Source organism: Sarcophilus harrisii, chromosome 2, assembly GCF_902635505.1.
Source record: "Sarcophilus harrisii chromosome 2, mSarHar1.11, whole genome shotgun sequence".
NCBI classification, from domain to species: Eukaryota; Metazoa; Chordata; class Mammalia; order Dasyuromorphia; family Dasyuridae; genus Sarcophilus; species Sarcophilus harrisii.
In genome coordinates this window covers 462,523,428-462,547,763 of record NC_045427.1, presented here as the reverse complement: position 1 = coordinate 462,547,763, position 24,336 = coordinate 462,523,428, and the positions used below count along the sequence as shown (strand labels likewise).

At 35.9% G+C, this 24,336-nt stretch overlaps 1 protein-coding gene across 2 annotated transcripts in view; it reads left to right on the top strand.

Annotated features, from left to right (window-relative positions):
• Nucleotides 1–24,336, top strand: part of MYLK3 (myosin light chain kinase 3) — an 81,311-nt gene that overhangs the window by 4,371 nt on the left and 52,604 nt on the right. The window contains exon 1 of one of the 2 annotated variants that reach the window (XM_031954413.1): nucleotides 21,407–21,612. The exons of the other annotated variant lie outside the window; for it this stretch is intronic. Coding sequence (XP_031810273.1) covers nucleotides 21,529–21,612 — 84 coding nt within the window. The 5' untranslated portion in view covers nucleotides 21,407–21,528. Of the gene's footprint in view, nucleotides 1–21,406; nucleotides 21,613–24,336 lie in introns of those variants that run through there. 2 annotated transcript variants of the gene reach the window in all.

The window sequence follows — 24,336 nt, the reverse complement described above, 5'->3', positions numbered from 1 at the left end:
CTACCACATACATGTATTGAAAATTCCTTCTTGCCTTTTTGGGTTGCTCATTCCTGCCTGGGTGAGAGGAAAACTGGCCTGGATGTCACAGACTTGAATGATTGATATAATTGTACACAGAGCTTGAAAAACTCACATTGCAATATCACGAGAGCAAATTTTCCAGATCTGGTTTCGCAAGATAACAATTTTCCTAATGTTTTCCTGGCAGAAGCTTCTTGTTGTCATCATAAACACAGACAATTTCAACTTGACTAAGAGAGAGAAGGGACACTTTGTTCACCCATTTCCAAGGATCTTTTGTGTTCTATTTAGGATGCAACTTAATTGCTTTTTGTCTGAAAAGAGAAAGTAAGGAAACACCTGAATGCCCTTGAGGAATCTAAATCAGAATTGGCACATGTGGTCTTTAAATCCCAGTCAGTGATCTCCAAAAGATCACAATAGGTATGAAGAAATGATGCAGAATTAGAAAAGGACACTGCCCTCTTTTTCCAAAGATAGGATAATGGAATTTGCAAATGACAAGTCAATACACTTGATTGTGACTTTTGGAAAAATTCTCATATGCATCATTGAAGAGATGGGTGAGAGAACAACTAGAAAAGGAAGAAAAGAGTGATTACAAAGAACCAGAACAGCTTTATTAAGAATATTAAGAATAATTCATGTGAAATTTGACCAAACTTTTTTTGAACAATACAGTGATTGGAAGGAGTGCAAAATCTGGAGTCACAGGACTGAGGTTTGAGTCTTAGCTCCATCACTCTGTACTTTAATGGGACCTCTCGACCTTTTGGGGCCTCATTTGTAAGATGAAGGGACTGAATCGCTTTATGTGTCATTTTAGCTCTGGTCTGTTATCTAACAGTATGATTCTGTGATCATGTAAATAGGAACTCCTGCTCATCAACCATTAGGCTAACAGGGAAAAGGGGAACTACTAAGAAAAATTTTTGTTTTATATATACTTATACATTTATACACAAACACACATCAAGGGATATTGCTTGAAATCAAAAGCATTCACACAAGAAGAATAACATTGCTCCCCATATGCTTTTCAATATGTTATGATCATATCATCTCTGACAAAAATCTCTATATTTCAAACTGCGTATTAGCTTTGGGTTTTTTTCCCCATGGTACAATTTTCTGCTTTTTCTATTACCTTTCCAGAATGATTGTATAAACCATTAGCTAACCCTGGTATTTACAATCCCTAATGAAGTATCATCTCCAAATTTAATTAGTGCGTTTTTACTTCTCTTCCCAGATATTCATGATAGAACAAAGTCTCAGTTTGCTAATGATGTCCACTATACTGATTTTGATTTCTCACAACTTCATCTCTTGTAATTTTTCCTCCTAAACTTTTCATATTATCTTTTTAAGTCACTGTAAGCTTATATCTAAAATCAGGTGGATTAATTTGCCAAATAAGTGCTTCTGCAACATTAAAAAAAAAGAATTGGTCATTCTAGGCTAGCCTAGTTTCCCTTTTTGATAAGGATATTAGGCTATTCAATCAGGAAAGTGCTATCAATATAATATATTTTGATTAAATTTAATGATATTTTTTAAATGTTTGTTGATTAAAAAAAAATATTACTGACACTTTCTAATTAATTCCTTGTCCTCCTCTCCCAGTAATACTTTCTTATCTTACTAAGAAAAAGTTAGGCAAAAAGCAAAAAAAAAAACAAAAAAAAACTCTGTGACCATATCTGATAGTGTGTACAATATTCTGGACCTGTGGTGCTCCAAATTGGAACCAATATCATTAATTAACTTTGTCCTGGGTTCTGATATACTTTAACCTTCTTTCATTTACATTATTGTGTTTTCATGCAAAACCACAATGAAATTGTATTTTCATTTTTCTCTTGGTTTTCCCTTCTTCACTCTGAAGAAGTTGATAATTTCTTTTTATATCATCAAAATTTTCTTAAATAATCCTTCTCCTCTTAGAGAGCCATCTTGTATAACAAAATTTTAAAGAAAAAAAAAACAAGGAAAAACTCAGCAGAACTGAACAATACTATGAGAAAGTCTGAAAATATATGAAATGCATCGCATTCATGGACTTCCCACCTCTGTAAAGAATAAAGGAAGATTTTCTTTGCATATATCTTCTTTGGAGCCATACTTATTTTTTTTGAAAAATAATTTAACAACATTCACTTTTGTGGTTATTCTTTTCATTTATATTGTCATAGTCATTGTCTATATTGCTTTCTTTTTTTTTTTTTTTTCATTATAGCTTTTTATTTACAAGTTATATGCATGGGTAATTTTACAGCATTGACAATTGCCAAACTTTTTGTTTTAATTTTTCCCCTCCTTCCCCCCATCTCTCCCCCCGATAGCAGGTTGACCAATACATGTTAAATATGTTAAAGTATAAATTAAATACAATATAAGTATACATGTCCTAACAGTTATTTTGCTGTACAAAAAGAATCGGACTTTGAAATAGTGTACTATTAGCCTGTGAAGGAAATCAAAAATGCAGGCGGACAAAAATATAGGGATTAGGAATTTTATGTAATGGTTCATAGTCATCTCCCAGAGTTCTTTCGCTAGGTATAGCTGGTTCAATTCATTACTACTCTATTGGAACTGATTTGGTTCATCTCATTGCTGAGGTTGGCCAGGTCCATCAGAATTGATCATCATATAGTATTGTTGTTGAAGTATATAATGATCTCCTGGTCCTGCTCATTTCACTCAGCATCAGTTCATGTAAGTCTCTCCAGGCCTTCTGAAATCATCCTGCTGGTCATTTCTTACAGAACAATAATATTCTATAATATTCATTGTATATTGCTTTCTTAGCATTGTTTACTCTGCATCCATTTCTGTTTATCTTTCCATGTTTTTCTGAATTTATCATATTCATAATTTTAAAAAATACAATAATATTACATTACATTCATGCTTTGCAATTTATTTAGCCATTCCCCAATCAATGGGCATCTCTTTCATTTCCAATTCCTTGCTAATCACAAAAGGTGATGCTATAAATTATTTGATGTACATGGGGACTTAGTGCTTATCAATGATCTCCATGTGCTATAAGGATCTGTAGGCCAGAGAATATGGCATTTTAGTCACTTTATTTGAATTTCCAAATTGTTTTGGATCTACAGCTTTACCAACAATGAAAAAAAGTTCCTATATTACCATAATCCCTCCAACATTAACTCTAACCCCCCCCCCCCCAATCTATTTTCACCTATTTGCAGAGTATGAAGAGAAACTTCAGGGTGATTTTGATGTGCATATCTTATAATTAGTGATTTGGAGCTTTCTTTCATATAGTTATTAATAATTTGTAATTCTTTTGAGAATTACTTTTCCCATATCCTGTGACCACTCATATTGGGAAATGTCTTTCAGTCATGTATTCATTGCTTAATGTTAAAACCCTCATCAGAGAAATTTAATATTTTTCCCATCTGTTTAGTTTCTTATAATCAAAGTTTTCCATTTTATCTTTTTTTGATTTCATACAAAGTATCTATGTAAAACCAAAAACAAGCATCGTATGTGCTAGTAACTTTCTTAATACCTGGAGGAATAAGGCAAGAATGCCCACTTTATTTAATATAGTTTTGGAAATGCTAGCAATAATGGTCACACAAAAGAAAGAAATTAAAAGCATAAAGTTAGGTAAAGAGGAAATAAAACTATCCTTATTTGCTGATGACATGATGATTTATTTAGAAAATCCTAGAGAATCAGTGAAAATACTAATTGAGACAATAGTTTCAGCACAGATGCTAGCTACAAAACAAAACAAAAATTTAACAGCATTTCTATGTAATAATAACAATTCAAGAGGCCAAAAAAGGGAAATCTCATTCCAAATAACTACAAAATAAAACATTTGGGAATCAATGCATGGCAGTATATGTACTATGTACCTGTATATATTCAATTACAAAGTGTTTCTTAAAGAAATAAAGAACAGCTTAAATAGTTGAAAGAATATTTAGTGCTCTTGGCCATGCCATGCTAATATAATAAAAATTACAATGCTACTAAAGTTAATTTATAGTTTTGATGCTATACCCATTAAACTATCAAAGGGATATTTTGTAGAACTCTATAACAATAATAAAATTCATTTAGAGAAACAAAAAATCTGGAATACAAAGAATAAAAATGAAAAGAGGTAAGGATAAAAGGGCTTCTAGATCTCAAACTATATTGTAAAACAGCAATCATCAAAACCATTTGGTATTAGTTTAAAAAAATAAATCAATAGAACATACTAGATAAGAAAGAATGAGAAATGTGAACTCTATAACGCAATGTTCAACAGACCAGAACACATAAATTGTTGGGGAAAGAATCCCCTATTTGAATAAACTGCTGGGAATACTGGAAATTAGACTTAGTCTAACACCTTATGCCATATTCTATAATAAATTCTAAGTGGATATGCATGATCTTAATATTAAAGTTCATAGCATAAAAAAGTAGAAGAGAAGCAGATTATACACCTCTCTCCTATGAATAGGAGATGTATTCTTAACTAAACAAGAAATAGATTCAATTACGAAGTTTCCAGGTTCTACAGCTATCTATTTTCCCCCAAAAATTTGCTAGCTAAATACTTTGGTGTCTATAATAACGGTCAAAAAGAATAATGACATGTGATATCATATGATATGATGTCAAATAGAATCATGATTAAAATGTTGAGCAAATCCTAATAAATGAAATTTAATAAATTTCAAAAATCAAATTCACAAGTACAAGATATCAGAGTCATGTTTAGATAACAGTTTCTTTAATAAAGAAAAGCATTTTATAGGACTGCAAATTCAATATGAAACAACAGTTGGCTATGGTAGCCAATAAAAAAAAAGACTCAGATCTTAAGTTGTATTAACAAAAATTTAATGTGCAGAAAGAGAAAAGTTCTTTGTACTCTAAACTTATTGAATTTTTTCTGGGCACCTCATTTTAGAAAGTTGGAGAGCACTTAGAGGAGAGCAACCAGGATAGTGAAGCATCCTGAGATGATGTCACATGATTTTCAGTTGAGAATACTAGGAAAAATGTATTATCTGGAAGAGATAATATTTGGTGGGATGGGGGTTAGGGACAGTGAGGAGGAAACAGGCAGGCATATGCCGGTTAAAGTTTATCTTTTTGGGGGAATATGTATTATTAATATTTTAATATGTATTACTAATATTTTCTATCACTTTATTAAATTTAGAAATTAAAAAACCCAGCAAATCAAGCCCTGATTTGAAGCATTTACTGATTTCCAAAGTGTAAATGATCAAACTGAAAAGTTAACGATCTGCTCTCTGAAATCTGTATGAACTCAATATACATCTGGAGACAGAATTAACATATATTAAGGGGCTTATAGGCATTCAGTGTGCCAAGCACCAGTGATGCATAGACAGGGAAAGAAAGAAAAAGAAAGAAAGAAAAAAAAAAGAAAGAAAGGAAAGAAGGAAGGAAGGAAGGAAGGAAGGAAGGAAGGAAGGAAGGAAGAAAGGGAAAGAAAAGAAAGAAAGGAAGGAAGGAAGGAAGGAAGGAAGGGAAAGAAGAAAGAAAGAAAGGGAGGAAGGAAGAAAGGGAAAGAAAAGAAAGAAAGAAAGAAAAGAAAGAATGAAGGAAGGAAGAAAAGAAGAAAGACAGGAAAGAGAAGGAAGGAAGGAAGGAAAGAAGCAAGAAAGAAAAAGAAAAAAGAAAGAAAGAAAAAGACTAGAAATTCTTGCTTTCGTGGAGTTCACAGACTAAGGAGGGAGACTATATATATATATATATATAAAATTTTTTTTTTTTGATGAGGCATTTGGGTTAAGTGACTTGCCCAGGGTCACACAGCTAGGAAGTGTTAAATGTCTGAGATCAGATTTGAACTCAGGTTCCTCCAGACTTCAGGGCTGGTGTTTTACCCACTGTGCCACCTAGCTGTCCCTGACAATATTTTTAAAAATGTACAAACAAGATATACAGGTGTCTTGAAAGTTTAATTCAATTTTGAGCTATTAAAGCTTCAAGAGTTGTGCTGATACCTCAAATTGTGCTCACCTTCTCAAAGACTGAAGGAACTTCCATGAAGTGATCTTCTCTTTCTCCAACTTCCTTTCCCCATGCTTACTATTAATAAATATTATAATATACTCTTCTGGTTCTTTACCTTAGCATTTCCATTAACCTGAATTTTTCCTTAACTGCAAGGAGGTCTAGAGTTAGCCAGAGATAAATGTGAATGTAAATTAAAGCAGAGAGCCAAATTTTTGCTTAGATATCAGAAAATTTCCTAATTTGGGGCTCAGAGTCATTGTACTCCTAACTTTTCACTTAATATAAGCTCCTGAAAGCAGCAGGATGGGCAGCTAGGTGACACAGTGGTTACAGAGAGACCTTGGAGTCAGGAGGAATTGAGTTCAATTCAATTAGATGTATAAACCTAGGCAAGTCGCTTTACGATAACAAACAGTATTCTTGACAAGAAAACTCCAACTGGGATTGTGAAGAATTGGACACAACTGAAACAATTCAATAACGAAAGCACCAAAGGAGGGAACCGCATGGAAATGCATCTGAGAACATGCTAGACTTAAAATGAACTAATTACCATACCAAGATGTCATACTAATAAAGAGTTCCAAAAATGGAATAGGAAAGTGGTATTGGATTGTCCCCTTGCTAATTAAAGTCTTCAAACAGAGACTGCACATCATCTTGATTTGGATTGGACCAAATTGTCTTTCTCTTTTTTTCAGTCACCTCTTTAAGAAAAAGGAGACTCATGAGTCTGGCAATTCACCTTCTGCCTTTGTCATATATGCCCCTCAAACAATGGAAAATAGCTATGGAACTACTTTAAAATGCATGCTTGTTTGGAAAAGGGAAGGCTGTGTTAGTGATGCCCTCAGGTAGAGAAAATTGCTTTGTAACACCATTAGCAGCTATCCAGTTGAACTATTTTCCTTTCAATTTTTGATTCACCAACCCTCTAAAGACCCCGAAAAAGTACTTTCAAAACAATAAGGATGGAATTGTAGTTTGGAGAATCACACTGTAGAGGGGAAAATAGATTTTTCATTTCCTGAAGATGATAATTTGTTAGGGGTAGGTCTCAATCAGTCACTCAACAACTGAGTATCAAATGTCTATTATGTACCTAACACTATGCTAAGGATTGGATCCAGTTTCCTGGAAGTTTGGGTTTGGTCTTGGAATGAAATGAAGCATTTATAGATTATTTCATCAGTTAATAACAGGAGGCTTACTTAGCTATAGAAAGGAGAGAATCTTTGTCAAGTATGCAACAGCAGTCAGGTCAGATATGGAAATTGTGTAGTCTGCAGAGTAGGGGGCAGTGATTAACTTCATCATCTACTAAATCTAAAGGACCCTAACTCAACATGAGTGAGCTTTTTATGCTCTTTGGTGACTAGGACGCTATGTCAGTATGGGCAGAGGCTATCATGAACCTGATCAAGGGAACTACAGCTTGAGCCTTAGCTACCTGTACTAATCAAGTTCTAGGATAGTTTGTTGCCTCTCAGGAAAACAAAACAAAAAACTAGCCTGTCGAATTTGGGGATGGGGAGATGTCACATTATTCAAAAATAGATACCAAATAAAGTCTCTTATTTCACATGTGTCCCTAAAAGCAGTGAATATGCATTTCTGTAAATTCTCATGTCTTTTCACCGCAATATTTAGTAATATGGTGCTATGAGATCTGTGGAATCGTCATATCCTTAGAGCAGGGACTCTGCATGAACAGGGGCACCTTTTTCTTCCAGCTTATCCTTATCATAAAGTATTTATTCACTTTGATGGTAATAACTTTCATTAAGGATCTACAATGTACAGAGCTCCATGATAGGTAATGAGAGAGATGCAGGGTTAGAAAAAATACTGCTCTAACCTTGCAGAAATTATAGTCTAGTAGAAGGATAAGGGACAGAGGATAATTCTGATCTTTTTGAAGTTTATGAAGTAAGATAGACATTATTGACTCAGAGAAACATATAGAGTCTACATCTCCATCCCGGGAACAGCAAGGAGTAAGTCAATTTGAGAAGCTAATTGTCAATATAATAACTGAGATTATATGTTAAGGCTTAGCATGGGTAGAGATGCAACTAATGCAGAACTGTAGAATGTCCAGGCTGAAGGGAATTGTAGATACCATGGAGTCCATCTTCTCAGTTTACTTATGTGCAAACTGGAGCATGGGAATGGGAAGGTTGTTTTTGTTTTTTAATTTTCAATAGTATTTTATTTTTCCAAATACATGTAAAGATAGTTTTGAACAGCAAGCAATCCAATATAGATTTAAACATATGCAGTTCTTTTAAACATACTTCCATATTCATCATGCTGTACAAGAAAAATCAAATCAAGAGGGAAAAAACAAGAGAAAGAAAAAAGCAAACAAACAACAAAAACAAAAATGGTAAAAATACTATGCTTTGATCAACATTCAATCTCTAGAGTTCTCTCTCTGGATGTGGATGGCACTTTCTATCATAAGTCTATTAAAATTGCCTTGAATTACAATATTGTTGAAAAGAGCTGAGTTTATCACAGTTGATCAACACATAATCTTGTTACTATGTATATTATTTTATTGATTCTGCTCACTCAGCATCAGTTCATGTAAGTTTCCAGACTCTTCTGAAATCAATTTGCTCATTATTTCTTATAAAATAATACTATTTATATACCATAATTTCTTCAGCCATTCCCCAACTATGGGCATATACTCAATTTCCAGTTCCTTGTTGCTACAAAAAAGGGCTGCTACAAATATTCTTGCACATGTGGATTCTTTTACTTCTTTTTATGATTTTTTTGGAATATAGATTCAGTTTTGAGACTGCTGAATCAAAGAGTATGCACAGTTTGATAGTCCTTTGGGCATACATAGTTCCAAATTGTTCTCCAGAATGACTGGATCATTTTACAATTCTACCAACAATGTATTAGTGTCCCAATTTTCCCATATCCTTTCCAACATTTGTCATTATCTTTTCCTGTCATCTTGGTCACTCTGAGAGGTGTGAAATGGTACTCAGAGTTATTTTAATTTGTATTTCTCTATTCAATAGTGATTTAGAGCATTTTTTCATTTGAGAAGAAATGGCTTTAATTCCTTCATCTGAAAATTGTTCATATCCTTTGACCATTTATCAGTTGGGGAATGACTTGTATTCTTATAAATTTGAATCAGTTCTCTCTCTATATATTTTAGAAATGAGGCTTTTCTCAGAAACATTGGCTATATTATTTTTCCCAATATTCTTCTTCCCTTTTAATATTAGCTGCATTGGCTTTGTTTGTGCAAAATCTTTTTAATTTAATCAAAATTGTCTATTTTGCATTTCTTAATGCTCTCTAGTTCTTCTTTGGCTATAAATAGCTCTCTTCTCCACAGATCTGAGAGGTAGATTATTCCTTTTTCTTCTAATTTGCTTATAATATGTCTAAATTATGAACCCATTTCAACCTTATCTTAATATAGGGTATTAGATGTTGGTCAATGCCTAATTTCTGCCATAATATTTTCTAATTTTCTCAGCAATTTTTGTCATAGTGAGTTTTTTTTTTTAATTAAAGCTGTTTATTTTTAAAACAAATGCATAGATAATTTTCAACATTCACCTTTGTACAACCTTGTGTTCCAAATTTTTTTCTCTTTCTCTCCCTCTCTCCCCTCCCCTAGACAGCAAACAATTTAGTATGTTAAACATGTGCAATTCTTCTGTACATATTTCCACAATTATCATGATACACAAGAAAAATCAGATCAAAAAGGGGAAAAAATGAGAAAGAAAACAAAATGCAAGCAAATAACAATAAAAAAGGTGAAAATATTATATTGTGATCCATACTCAGTCCCAACAGTCCTCTCTCTGTGTGCAGATGACTCTGTTCATCATAAAACCACTGGAATTAGCCTGAATCACCTTGATGTTAAAAAAGAGTAACATCTTTCAGAATTGATCGTGGTATAATCTTGCTGTTGCTGTATACTATATTTTCCTGGTTCTACTCACTTCACTTAGCATCAGTTCATATAATTCTCTCCAGGCCTCTCTGAAATCATTCTGCTGATCATTTTTTATAGAATAATAATATTCCATAACATTCATATACCATATCTTATTTGGCTATTTTCCCACTGATAGGCAACCACCTAGTTTCCAGTTTCTTGCCACTACAAAAAGGGCTGCTATAAACATTTTTGCACACATAAGTACTTTTATCTTTTTTATAATCTCTTTGGGATACAGGCCCAGTAGAGACACTGCTGGATCAAAGGGTATGCACAGTTTGATAGCCCTTTGGGTATAGTTCTAAATTGCTCTCCAGAATGGTTGGATCAGTTCACAACATAGTGAGTTCTTAGCCCAGGAATTGAAGTCTTTGAGTTATCAAACACTAGATTACTATAGTCATTGACTATTGTGTCTTGTGTACTTAACCTATTTCACTGATCCACTACTCAATTTCTTAGCCAGTATCAAATGATTTTGATGACCACTGCTTTTATAATAAAGTTTTAGGTCTGGTATGGCTAGGTCACCTTACTTTGCATTTTTTTCATTAATTCTTATGATATTCTTGACCTTTTTTTCTTCCAGATGAATTTTGTTAATATTTTTTCTAGCTCTTATAAAATAATTTTTTGGCAGTTTGATATGGCACTGATTAGGTAAACAATTTAGGTGGAATTGTCATTTTTATTATATTAGCTTGGCTACCTGTGAGCAATTGATATTTTTCCAATTGTTTAGATCTAACTTTATATTTGTGTGAAAAATATTTTATAATTGTATTCATATAGTTCCTAGCTTTGTCTTGGCAGGTAGATTCCCACATATTTTCTATTGTCTATCTATTTTAAGTGGGATTTCTCTTTCTTTCTATTGTTGCTGGGCTTTGTTGGTAACATATGGAATTGCTAGTGATTTATGTGAGTTTGTATCCTGCAACTTTACTAAAGTTTTAATTGTTTCTAGTTTTTAATTGGTTCTCTAAAATTCCCTAAATATAGCATCATATCATCTACAAAGATTGATTATTTTATTTTCTCATTACTTATTTCTAATTCCTTCGATTTCTTTTTCTCTCTTATTGCTAAAGCTAACATTTCTAGCTACAATATTGAATAATAGTGGTGATAATGGATAATCTTGTTTCATCCTTAATCTTATTGGGAGTGTCTCTAACTTATCCCCATTATGTGCAATGCTTCCTGATGGTTTTAGATAGATGTTACTTATCAGGGAAGTTTGCTGTAAAGTATCTTGGAGATGATAACAATGAGACAACAACCAACCTTTATATGGTCCTTTAAGAATTTCAAAGTGCCTTCTATATGTAACACATACTCTGAAGTTGCTTGTTCTCACAAAGATTTGAGGTACCCATCTCAGCTTTCACTTCTTCTGAGTTGTGTTTAATAGAACTCTCAGGGAGTTGAGAAATGTCTTTCTAGGGGATAGCTCATAAACACCTGTTGATGTTCTTCCTCTATGGTTATAATTGAGAATTAATTTAGTTAGCCAGATATAAATAGCTTTTAGAAAATGAAATTTACTAATGTGGTACAGTAAGAAGAGCTGGTAAAAAAAAAAAATGGTAAAATCATCTCTCCTCCCCTCAAAGTCTCTAATACAGTCTCTTTTCAGGATATATAGATTCCCAGATTAAGTGAATTTAAACTTAGAAAATTTATTTGGCAAAGGAACAGATTCTGATTGCTGGAAGTCTTCCCCTCCCTCCTTAATCCTTTGTAGAGTGTTCAGAAGTTTGTTTTAGCCATGCTATAGCTTCTTTTCTGGGCTCTTTGTAGAGATCTAAATCTGTAACCAGTTTATCCTTAGCTTGATGGAGACACTCTCACCAACTGCTGCCGTCCTGATGTGATCTTCTTATAGGAAGAAGGAAGTTGAAAATCTTTTGGATTCTTTCAGGCTTTAAAGATCTTCCTCTGGTCAAAATGGGGACAGAAGAGAAAGGAGACCTTGGAAAAGCCAAGGCTTACTTTTCTCTCCCTGGTAATTCCTCTTCAAAGATTTTCCTGGAATGCTGAATTTCCTCTAATTTCTGGAATAACTTTGATTTCAACTAGCTTGATGTATTATATATAGGTGATTCTTGGGACATAGTCTTGAGTTTCCTTAAGCCTATCTGATTTTGGGGCAACCTGACTTCTCAAAGGCTTTTTGTACTTAGTTTGAAATCTCTGATTGATAGAATGATTGAAACTAAATCCTATGATGTAGATTGATTATTTTCACCTGCTCTAGCTACTGGGACAGCTTATCACTTATTTTTAGTGGGGATTGACTGATTTATTCAACCCATTCTTCTACATCTGTTATCTCATTTTATTCTCACAATGATTCTATGAAGTATTATTTTCCCCCTCCTTTGTCCCTTTTGTCACCTCCTCCTCTTTTTACTCTTGCCTCATGTTTTCCTTTTCTCTCTTGCTTTTCCTTTTCTCTACTTTGTGTCTTAGTTTCCTCTCACCTTCTCCAATTCATCTTGGCTTCTGTCTATATGTCTTGTTCAGTTACTGGTCCTCAGCACTGCCTCAGTTGCTGGTGCAGATATTTAGAGAACTTGTTGGCATTTGTTCTAGGAGAACTATGGTTTTAAACACAGGATTGAACTGATTTCTGAAGCTGGGTTTAAGACTAGATAGCCTCTAGTCTACTATCCTTTTTTTGTGTTGTTGTTCAGTCATGTCCAGTTATCCATGACCATGGGGATCATACTATTCATGAGGCCTTCTTGGCAAATATACTGGAGGGGTTTGTCTTTTTCTTCTTCAATGGATTAAGGCAAACAGAGGTTAACAGGTTCACACAGATAGTAGGTTTCTGAGGCCAGTTTCATGATCCTATTTGGAGGTTTTCTTGATAAAAATTTTGGAGTGGTTTGTGCCATTTCCTTCTCCAGCTCATTTTATAGATGAGAAAACTGAGGCAAACACAATTAAGTGACTAATTAAGGTCACAACCAATAAGTGTCTGAACTCATGAAAGATGAATCTTCCTGACTCCAGGACCAACATTCCATCCACTGAGCCACCTACCTATCTCTCTTTATAAAGGGAAACCGAGGCCAATAGTAAGAAAATGACTTGTTCAAAGTCATACAAGCAGTAAGAGGCAAAATCTGGTCAAGAAACCAAATCTGTCAATGTCATGGTTTTCTGGTTTTCTAAAAATTAACAGAACAGGTTAGGGTGGAGAGAAGGGGTTGCCCAGGGGAAGCACTGCTTTCTTGTTATGCTAATAAACCAAAGAATTAGGAAGAAAATGAGAGGGTTAGTGTTTCTACTTGACTTTCCCGTTAAAGGGGATTTTCAGTCATATGATCTTAGAGAAAAATCAGATTCTGTAAGAAGAGTCGGGTAGGAGATATGTGGGCTGCTAGAAACTTACAGTTAGTATCAGAGGATTCCACTTCATTTTTCATGGGTTTTTCAGGCTGCAGAAGAAAGAGGGCTGTCAAAGGAAATAGGAACTTTCTTTTTTTAGTATCTCTAAGAGTACAACATTTCTCATAGCACTTTCTGTTTGCAAAACATATGCAGGCAGTATCAGGGGAGGATGTGTGATATAGTAGATATAGTAGAGCTTTGGACTTGAAGTCAGGAGATCTGGATTCTAATCCTAGCTATTTGCCTAACAAGTCACTCCCTCTCTTTTGACCTGTTTCCATGGACAAAATAAGAATGAAAATATTTGTATCGTGATGGAACTTTTGTAAGGATTTATTTATTTATTCAATGAACATTCTATAAGCTCTTGCTATATGCCAAATATGATATCAGGTAAGGGGGTACAAAGATAGACATAGCATAGCTACTACTCTCAAGAATATTACAACTTTAGGTGAGAAGTAGAAAAAAGACAAAACCTACTTTCCTCCTTTTCAGCGGAAAAATTGGGAATTATGGGAGTATGATTATAGCATGACCTACCTACATCAGACAAGGTGGCTTAGTTTTGCTTAATTGTTTTTCTTTGTTACAATGGGGAGTTTAAGGGCCCTGCAAGTATGTTGGGGGAAGAGAAGAGGAACTATTTGTACTATTTTTAAAAAGGCATCAATAAAACATTTTTAAAAAAATCAAATTGATGTGGGAAACATTCCTTTCTAGATTCCCATCCCCTCCTAGTTAATGTAATTACCCTTTGACTCACAAATCCTGGTCGCTTTGAATTCCAATAGAAGATCCGGACCTGTCCCAGCCCCACCCGGATCTGAGCCAACTTTGGGGATACACCCAAAAAGCCCCTCTAGCTAAATCTCCTATCATAAAAGGGCCATGCTGGGAACTCCCTCTTTGCAGAGGTCCCCAACATGCTAGCCATGTCAGGACCCTCTGTCCACTGGACCCTCTGTCTGGTGCCCTCCTTATCTCTACCTTCACCTATCTCCTTACTTCCAAACCCAATAATAAACCTCTTTTATCAATCTAGCTCTAGGGCCAATAAATGCCTTTATTGGGGACTTGTGCCGCTACTAGACCTCATTTACCGCTGTATCCTTGCCCTGAATCCAAGGGGGTTGTAGGGGAGTTCTGTTTGACTCCCTGTACCCCAAACCTGCCACTAGACCTCAACTAAACCCTAATTTCATTTAGGTACCCCAAATCTAGACCTCTTCAAAATGAAAGGAAGTATATATATAGATCCAAATATATGTGTAGCTAAAGAAAAGTTAGGTGAATGCAAAGGAAAAGTTTAGGTAAAGTTTGTTTCCCTAATTGCCTAAAGTTAGAAGCATTTGAAGAGGGAATGTTACTTTGAACTTGTGGGGTTAAGGAAGGCTTCCTGTAGGGAGGGTTACCTGAATCAAAGGGATTTCTAAAGAGGAAGATAAGATAGTACAGTAGAAAAAGTGCTGGTCTTGGAGTTAGGAAGATCTGAGTTCAAATCTCATCTCAGAAACTAAATTATGTGACCCTGGGCTAGTCATTTAACCTCTGTTTGCCTCAGTTTCTTTGTTTATAAATGATGATGATAATAACCCCCACCTTCTAGGTTATTCTGAGGATCATATGAGATACTATTTGTAAAGCCCATATAAATGCTAGCTGTTATAGGAGCAAAAGCAGGGAGATGGAAAACTGGAGATGGAGATAAATGAGAAAGGGAAGGGTGTGGATACTGAGAGAAACCCAATTGGACTGAAACATAGAATACTTAAAGGGAATAGTATGAAATAAGGCTAGAAAGATGAGCAGATTGTGGAGGGTCTTAAATACCAGGATCAGATGTAATTGTCTCAGGGAAAGTTCATTATAACGGAAAGTACAATGGATAGAGGCTTGGTTTTGGAGTCAGAAAGCCCTGGAATTGAAACTCAACACTTCCTGGTCCTGCTCTGACCAGGGCAAATTTAACTTCTCAAGGTCTAGCTTGGGCATGGGGATGGGAGTGTGATGAGATAGTGACTGAGTCCCTTAAACGTGACTGGCCATGGACAGCTTTGCCTTCCTGCTGCCACTTTCTTGTAGCGTATTCTGTCTGAATAACTCATGAAAAAATAGTTTTAAAAAGAAAGAGGGTGAAGAGAGGGAAAGAAATAGAAGAAAAGGGAGTAGAGTTGGAGAAGAGGAAACAGGGAGAAAAGGATAGAAAGGAAAAGGAAAGAGGAGGAGAGAGTGAATCGAGGTGGAAAAAAGGGAGAAAGGACAGAGGAAGAAAAGTGAGATGAGGAGAAGATGGGAAGGGGAGAAGGGAAGAAGAAGAAAGAGGGAGGGCAAAGGAGAAAGAGAGGGAAGAAGAAAAGGAAAGAAGGGGGGAAGAAGCAAGTATTTATTATGTGCAACATAATGTGCACTCAGGAGGACAGAGAAAGGGTTAAAGGAGACAGTAGTGGGAAGAAGAAAGGGGTGGAGGAGAAGAAGGAGGGGAATGAAGGGGAAAAAAAGATAAAGGGAGAGGAGAGAGGAAGGGGGAGGAAAGGAGAAGAGGAAAGAGCATTCTGTGATACAATATCCACACTGATCTTAGGTTAGAGGAGAGAAAAAAAAGAGAGGGAAAAGGGAAAATAAAAAGAGTGGGAAAGAAAAGAAAGAGGGATGAAGGGAGAGGAAGAAGAGGGGAAAGAGGAGAGAAAGGTAGAGAGAGGGGGAAACAGAAAGAAAAGAGGAGGAGAAAGAAGGGGGAGGGAAAAGTAGAGAGATTAAGGAGACAGAAAAAGAGAAGGAAGAATTAAAGAAATTTCTGTCTTCTAATTTCTGCTTTCTAGGATTATCTCTAAGGTCCACCTTTAAATCCTATAATTTTAAATCTTTCTATATTTCAAAGCCCAGCTCAGGTGCCACTTTCTTGATACTGAATAAAGCTTGAGGATCCTTTCCTTGGCTTTCCTGTTCACAAATCTCCCTCCCATTGGCCTATAGTAATCTTTGAGATTTTCCCATTACCTTTTACTTTGTGTCAAGGCACCAAAGGCTTGATAGTATATAGAGTTGCTGGATAGAGCATCAAGAGATCTGAGTTCAAATCTCACCTCCTAATTAAATCTCAGCTCACCTAACTTGTTTTCTCATCTGTAAAATCATAAGGAATGGGTAAGTATAGATAGAAAGCAAGGAAAAATGTATGAGTGGAGAAAGGACTAAATCAGGCATTTTCTAGAGAGAGTGAAGAGGTTGGGACTTTTTTAAAATGGGAGACTGAGATAGTTTTATTCAGTATAAAGATTTCACTGGATTGAATAGATCAATATTATTCAACAATGTGGTCTATCAAAATACATAATTTTTTAAAGTCCAAGGATCTCAGATTAAAGAATACTTTTACTTACTCTAAATGCTTAGATATTTACCAGTGTGCTTTCTCCCAAGGATTATCAATTGAGTATAATCAACCAGTTTTAAGTAGTTTTTAAGAAAAGGGAATCTGCTAAGATGGTACATAAGAACAGTGTGCAAAGCATTACCCTTAAATCTGTGGCGTGTCCTTCCTCCAGTATATATAGTCCTGTGAAAACTGGGCTCAAGCTCAGAAAGCACACATGACAAAGGGATAGCTCATACTTCCTAGTGACTAAAAGAAATTTCCTTCAACCATAGGGTAGTCTCTTTTCAAGGCTTCTTGTAGAGCTGTGAGTCCATGTCTCTCTTTGGTTCCTAACAATGTAAACACTAGGAAGATGTCATTTTAAGATGCTGATGAGATGAGAAGATTCAAAATCCTTTGAAGTTGGCAAGATACTCAGCTTGAAAGGAAAATCTCAGGAGATGTGACCCTTGTGAAGCAAAGGTTGAAGTTTCTCCTGTCTTGTACTACTCCCTCTCCCCATAGATGGTTCCTTCTCAGGGATTTTAGGTAGAATTCCACATTCACTCAAATTTCTCCTTTTCCATTTCAACTGATAATTTAAATATGATCCCTGGAGAGCAGCCCAGATTTCCTGACCTATTTGAACACAGTTCTTGGGCAAGTCAAAGTCCCAACCTTCCTCTCCTCTCCCTCACCCCAACCCCCGACTTTGTTCAAGGCATATTCTTGATTGATTAATTGAGACATATCCTGATCTATTTTAGGGCATCTTGCTGATGGGGTGGTTTTCAAACAAAGTTTTGTATGTAGAAAAAAATTCTTCATAATTAGAATTGTTCCAAAGAGGAAAGGGCTGTTTTGGGACACAGTGAATTCCCCTTCATTCGAGGTTTTCAAATGGAGGCCAGGTGAAGATATTTTAGAGAAGATTCTTGTTCAACTGTGGATTAGACTATATTAAATGTCCTCTGGGTTCTGTCTCCTTCACCTTTAAAATTTTATAATTCTGTGATAATTGTTTACATGATGCTGCTCCAGAAGCCTGATAGTCACAGGGACTGGAAGGCCCACACAGTATCTGGAGAAGGTATCACTTTACTTTCCTGGGCCATATTTAGCTCTCTCAGAAAAGGCTGTGGAGCCCAGAGGGGGCTTGTTCTAGGATGAGGGCCAAGTACCCTAGAGGAAGACAGCTCAACCTCCTGTTGGGTAACAGGCAGCCACATCAAGGAGGGCCATCTGTTGTCAAAGTCAAAGTGACAGGAGGAGAATTTTTATCTGCTCAAAGTTCCATAATTTATTTTTGAAATTCCTGTGGGTGGTGTACATAAGACTTCATGGCAGGCCAGAAATCTAGCTTTGTTCTCAAGGCAAGCCAGTTCTGCTCTTGCATTTTCCAGGGAATCTCCTGTCTATGATAGTTTAATGATAATTCAGTTTTATTCAGCATTTATTGAATGCCCTTTATGTGCAAGAGAAGAATAAGGAAGATGAAAGTAGTGTTGTTGTTGTTGTTGTTGTTTTGTTTTGTTTTGTTTAAAGCTGGGATCCTTGATCTTTTTTGTGTCATTGACCTCTTTGGCAGTCTAGTGAGAAACCCATGGAATCTTAGAATTCATAAAATAAAATAAACAGGATTATTAAGGATATTGGAATATTTTGAGAAAAAAGTTTATGGACTATAGGTGAAGAGCTCTTGATCTAAAGGGGTTGTTTTGATTTGTGTTTCTGGAAAAAGTAGGGGGGAAGGAAAAAGAGAGAAACAAAAATAGAGACACAGAGAGGGGGGAGGGAGAAAAGACAGAGAAAGAGAGAGAGAGAGAGAGAGAGAGAGAGAGAGAGAGAGAGAGAGAGGGAGGGAGAGAGGGAGGGAAGAAGGAAAGGAGGGAGGGAGGGAGAAGAAGAGCTTAATAAATGTTTTTCATTACTAGTTTATAGTTATCTGGCATTTTACAGTCTATAGAATACTTTCCTCTTAACAACCTGAGAAAGTGGGACATGAAGATAAATCTATTTTCAAAATCTATTTTTATTGGTATATTTTACATCATCTAAATTTCTCTTTGTATCTCTTCCTCTTTTCCCTTCCTGAGAAATGTCTCATTCAACAAGAATTATTTTTAAAAAGAAAAAAAGGCACAGAAAAAAATCAGCATAACCAACCAATACATTGAAAAAATATCTGACAGCATATGCAGTATTTCATACTTGTGTTATCCCTTCCCTCCTCTGCAAAGGAATTGGGGGAAATATCTTATATATCTTTTTTGGAGCCAAAGTTTATTCTTTGTAATTTTCACTTTTGATTGCTTTGTGGTGGTTCTTTCCATTTAGATTATTGTCATCATTGTGTAGATTATTTTCTTGGCTCCATCAATGCATAGAAGTATTTCTATACTTTTCTGTATTTATCACATCAGTGTTTCTTACAGCATAGTAACATGATATCCCATTCATGTACTACATTTTCTTTAGACATTTCCTAGTCAGTGGCTAGCTACTTTGTTTTTCAGTTCTATGCAACAGAAACTGTTGCTATAAATATATACGGTATACTTGGAATCTTAACTTTTACCAATGGCCTACCCAGAAGATAGATGGATGGATAGATAGATATAAATATAAAGATATTTCTCTCTGTATATATGTATACATACAGATCATGCATGTATATATGCATATAAACATGCTTATTTCCAGTTTGAAAAGTATGGAGATTTTATGTATTTATTTGCATAATTCTGAATTACTTTCTAAGGCTCTTACACTAATTCATTGCTTTCCCAACAGTGATACAGATACTCTTATTCACATTTTGTAGCTGAGCTGAGGAAACAGAAGACTAAGAGAGATTATTACACAGCTAAGAAGTTGTAGATCACATTTGAATCCAGGTCTTCTGACCACAAGTTACCCAAAATGTGATTGGGTATTTACTAAGGCACTTTAGCATGATTCTAGTCTATTGCTTTCTCCTAGATGAGAAAACAATTGTGGTCTGAATTCTTAGAAATTAGGTTTTGTAGCCTGGCTTCTGAGTAATATCCTTAGCCTGTTTAAGGAAATGTGTCATTCCAGTGAGACCCCTCTAAGTTTCAGTTTCTCATTCTGTAAAACGAGAAAGCCTGAATTTGAACATGTCTTAGGTCACTTCTAGTTCTGAAAGAATGAGAAATAAAGCCTACAGATAACTGTAGGCTTTATTTCTCATTCTTTTCTTACATGGAGAAAAGGGTTCAAAGATTCTCCCTGAAACTCTTGGGGATTGATATATTGGTGACTTCTAAAGAGCATTAAGAATTCCTACAGGAGATGATCACCAGGGACACTGATTTTTCAATCTTGGGATGGAAATATAAACTGCAAAAGGCTGTTGATCTGTTCTTTTCCTGATTTTCTTCTGTTTTGGAAGGTTTAAGAAAACAGCAGAAAAGATATCAGAATCACAGATTTCAGAGCTGTCAAGAGAATTTATAAGTTGTCTAATCCAATCCATACCTGGACAGGAAACTTCTTTAATATGTCCCTAAGATGGTTTTAGAAAAACCTGGGAAGATCTGTAATCAGAAAAGAAAGATCATCAACTTGGAAAGAGTGACTCTGAACAACACAATGAACTTACCACAATCACAAAATAATCTTTTTTTTTTCCCCTTGGCTGCTGAGGCAATTGGGTTTAAATGACTTGCCCAGGATCACACAGCTAAGGAAGTGTTAAATGTCTGAGGTCAGATTTGAACTCAGGTCCTTCTTATTTCAGGGCTGGTGCTGTATCCACTGTGCCACCTAGGAGTCACAAAATGTTCTTAATGAAACATGATGAAACCTTCCAGAAAGAAAACTAATGGACTCAGAGTATAGATGGAAGCATATTTTTTTTCTCATTTTATTGTATTATATTTCAGTGAAGAGGAACTCGGCTAATGCAGAAATTGATTTTACATGACTATACATATTTGTAATAGGTTTTATTTTTCTTTCCTTCTCATTTGGGGAAGGAGACAGTGGGAGAGAAATTGAAATTGAAAAAAAAAAAAAAGAATAAAAAACCTGTGCTTTAAAAATAAATAAATAAAACATTCCTAATAAATAGTCATCTATATTCTGCTTGGATTTAGGGAAGTCACTACCTTCCAGAACATATCATTCTGCTTTGGGGCAGATATTATTATTAGGGAAAAAATTTCTTTAAATAGGGCAGAAATCTGCCTCTTTACAACTTTCACTTTATGCTACAGGTTCTGCCCACTCACTCCAAATAGAAAAAATCTAATCTTTTATTTATTTATTTTTAATCCAATAGACATCTCTTCATATAAGTAGAATACAACTTTGGAAGGGATCCTTAAGGTCTCTTCTAGCTCGAGAATTCTCTGGTTAAAGACGGGTTTGAGCCATACCAAGTAAACTCTTACAAAGCCTTGCAGTGACTTCACTATCCCTGGTTGGGCGGCCAGTCACTCCCTTAAGTGGCCCAGGAAGTAGAGGCCCCAAAAGAGGCAGATAAATCCAGTGCAGCTGATAAGGAGTGAAACTCTCTGGATGCCTGTTGTAGGGACGCAGATAAGAGGAAATTCTAGGCTTATCACTCTGGGCCGAGTTCTAGTGAGCTCCATCCGGGCTGCCTGCCTCATTTGCAGAGCTGCTCCAGGATAGATGGGCAGGGGGCCACGGCAGAAGTAAACAAGCTGTGGGCGCTGCTGCTGGGATGGGGACCTTGTACCAGGCGCCAGAGCCCTACTGCTCGGACCCCGGGGGACGCCGCAGGCCTGACCATGTGCAGAGGTTGGCGGTAAGGGCAACTCTTCCCTCTGCCCTCTTTCCCCAAGTTCAGATTGAAGTGGGGACCTGGAAAACAATCTCTGGGTCCTCCGAAAGCCCTGCACGCGCACACTTCCCTTTGGTGTGCAGTTTTTGGACGAGCAGTATGGTTGGGCAGTGGATAGTCTGTTACCTTCACCATACCAAGGAAAGAAGTGTAATTGGGCACTAATAGTGGATAAGCCTGAAGTCTGTGTTTCTGGGGCCCTCTTGTTACTCCTTTTCTATGAGATTCCCTGATGTTAATGAGTACTTCCTAATACAAGCAAGTACTTGAAGAAAGGATGGGGTCAGGGGATGTGGGAGAAAAAATACCAGGAGGGGCCAGGAGCCCTTTTATTGTTTAGTTGTTTTAGTTATGTCCTATTCTTTGTTTTGTTTTTTAATTATAGTTTTTTATTTTCAAAAAATATATACATGGATAATTTTTGACATTCACCCCTACAAAACTCTGTGTTCTAATTTTTTTCCTTCCTCCCCTCCCGCAAGTGATTCATATATGTTAAATATGTGAAATTCCTCTATATGTATTTCCACAAATATCATGCTGCATAAGAAAAATCAGATCAAAAAGGGAAAAAAATGAGAAAGAAAAAAAAAAGCAAACAAACAAGAACAGAAGAGTGAAAATACTATATGGTGGTCCACATTTAATTCCCACTGTCCTCTTTCTGGTATAGATGGCTTTCTTTATCACAAGACCATTGGAACTTGTCCCATTCTTTGTAATCCCATTTGGGGGTTTTTTGGCAAGGATACTGGGGTGATTTGCCATTTCCTTCTCCAGTTCATTTACAGATGAGGAAACTGAGGCAAACAGGATTAAGTGACTTACCCAGAGTCACACAACTGGGAAGTGTCTGAGGCTATATTTGAACTCAGGTTTTTCTGACTCTGGGCTTGGCACTAACCACTGGGCTATTATCTCTAGTGGTCTAACAGCATTCCCCTGTTAGATTGCAAACTCCATAATGGCAAGAATTGCATCTTACCTATGCTTTATATAAGTTGGCATCCAACTAGACAGTAGGCACTAAATCAATCCTTGTTAATTGGATGAAGTGTTAAATGAGTGCATTGTTGGGGAGACTCAAAGGAGGACAGGAATCATAGAGAACTCTGTGAAGAAGATAGAGAGCTGACCTCTCTGCCCCAAGTTCCCGGATTAATTGGCATGGACATAATTGAGCAAAATCAGGATGAAAGAGCGGCACAATAAACATGCCTTTAAAAAACAAAGCCCTATCTTGGGAAAAAGAGCTTGGGGGCTTTGGTGACTATTTTTCAATGAACCATAGAATTCTAGAATCAGAATTAGAAGTAGTGCAGTACCTACTAATAATTATGAACATTTTCTTAATAGAAGAAATAATGGTAATTATAAAATAAAATAAATAATAAAAAAATTTTAAGATCCAGTTTGACTTTAAGTGTTTTTTTTATTATTTTGTCCTGAAAAGCTTCTAATAATGCATGGATCAGTGGATAAAAAATTGAACTTAGAGCAGGAAGATCTGAGTTCAAATGTGGCCTCACACACTTATTAGTTCAGTTTCTCATTCTATAAAATGAAGAAGCTTGGATTTGAACATGTCTTAGATCACTTCTAGTTCTAAATTCTATGAGGTGGTTGATTCTTCTCTAACACCTGTAGGTTTTGTTCAGTGATCTAGGCAAGTCATTTAAGCTCTCCTGCCTCTTTTCTTGTAAAAAACATTTGTAATAATAGCATCTCCCTCCCAAGGTTGTTGTGAAGATCAAGTGAGATAATATTAATATTTGAAAAATGCTTTGCAAAGTTGACAATTCCATATAACTGCTAGCAACTATTACTATTATTATTATTATTAAAGCCAAATTTGCCTGCTGTTGTTCCCCTTAAATAACATTGCTTTTCTCATTTGTTTACCTTTATATGTGCTGCACCCCATGCATTTCCTTCTCATTCCTTGCTCTTAGAATTTTTAGCTTCCTTCAAGACTCAGCTACCCAGGAAGCATCCTCCCCACCAATCTACAACTATTGTAAGCCTACCCCACGTACCACTTCCTCCATAAAGTGTTCTCTGTAACCCAGAGTTACACTTGGGGTAACTCACTTCTCCTTATACCTAATATATTCCTTATACCTCCTTCCTGAAATAACCTCATTTACAGTTTTTATTTTATTCTCTATGTACCTGCCATACCTCTCCCACCAGGAAAATGTGATGAAAATTATAAAGCTATAATTTATATAGACTTTTTTGCAAAGCACTTTAAATACATTAACTCATTTGAATATCATAATAAAACTGTGAGGCAAGAAAAATCATGATTTCTATTTTAAAACCAAGGAAAATGAGGGTGGGAGAAATTAAGAGTAGGATGGGGGTGAGATTCACAGAGCTAAATACTGAAACAGTTTTTGAACCCAGCTCTTCCAGGCTGTCTATTATACTACCTAGCTATCTTGAAGGCATGGATTGGTTTTTTTGTTTTTTTGTTTTATCTTTGTGACTCCAGGGCTTTCCACAATGCCTAGCTCATTTGTTGTTGTTGTTCATTCATGTTCCACTCTTGGTGACCCTATTTGGGATTTTCTCGGCAGAGATACTGGACTGGTTTGCCATTTCTCTGTCTAGCTCATTTAACCAGATAAGAAACCGAGGCAATCAGGGTCAAGTGACTTACTCCCAATCACACAAAGATGAATC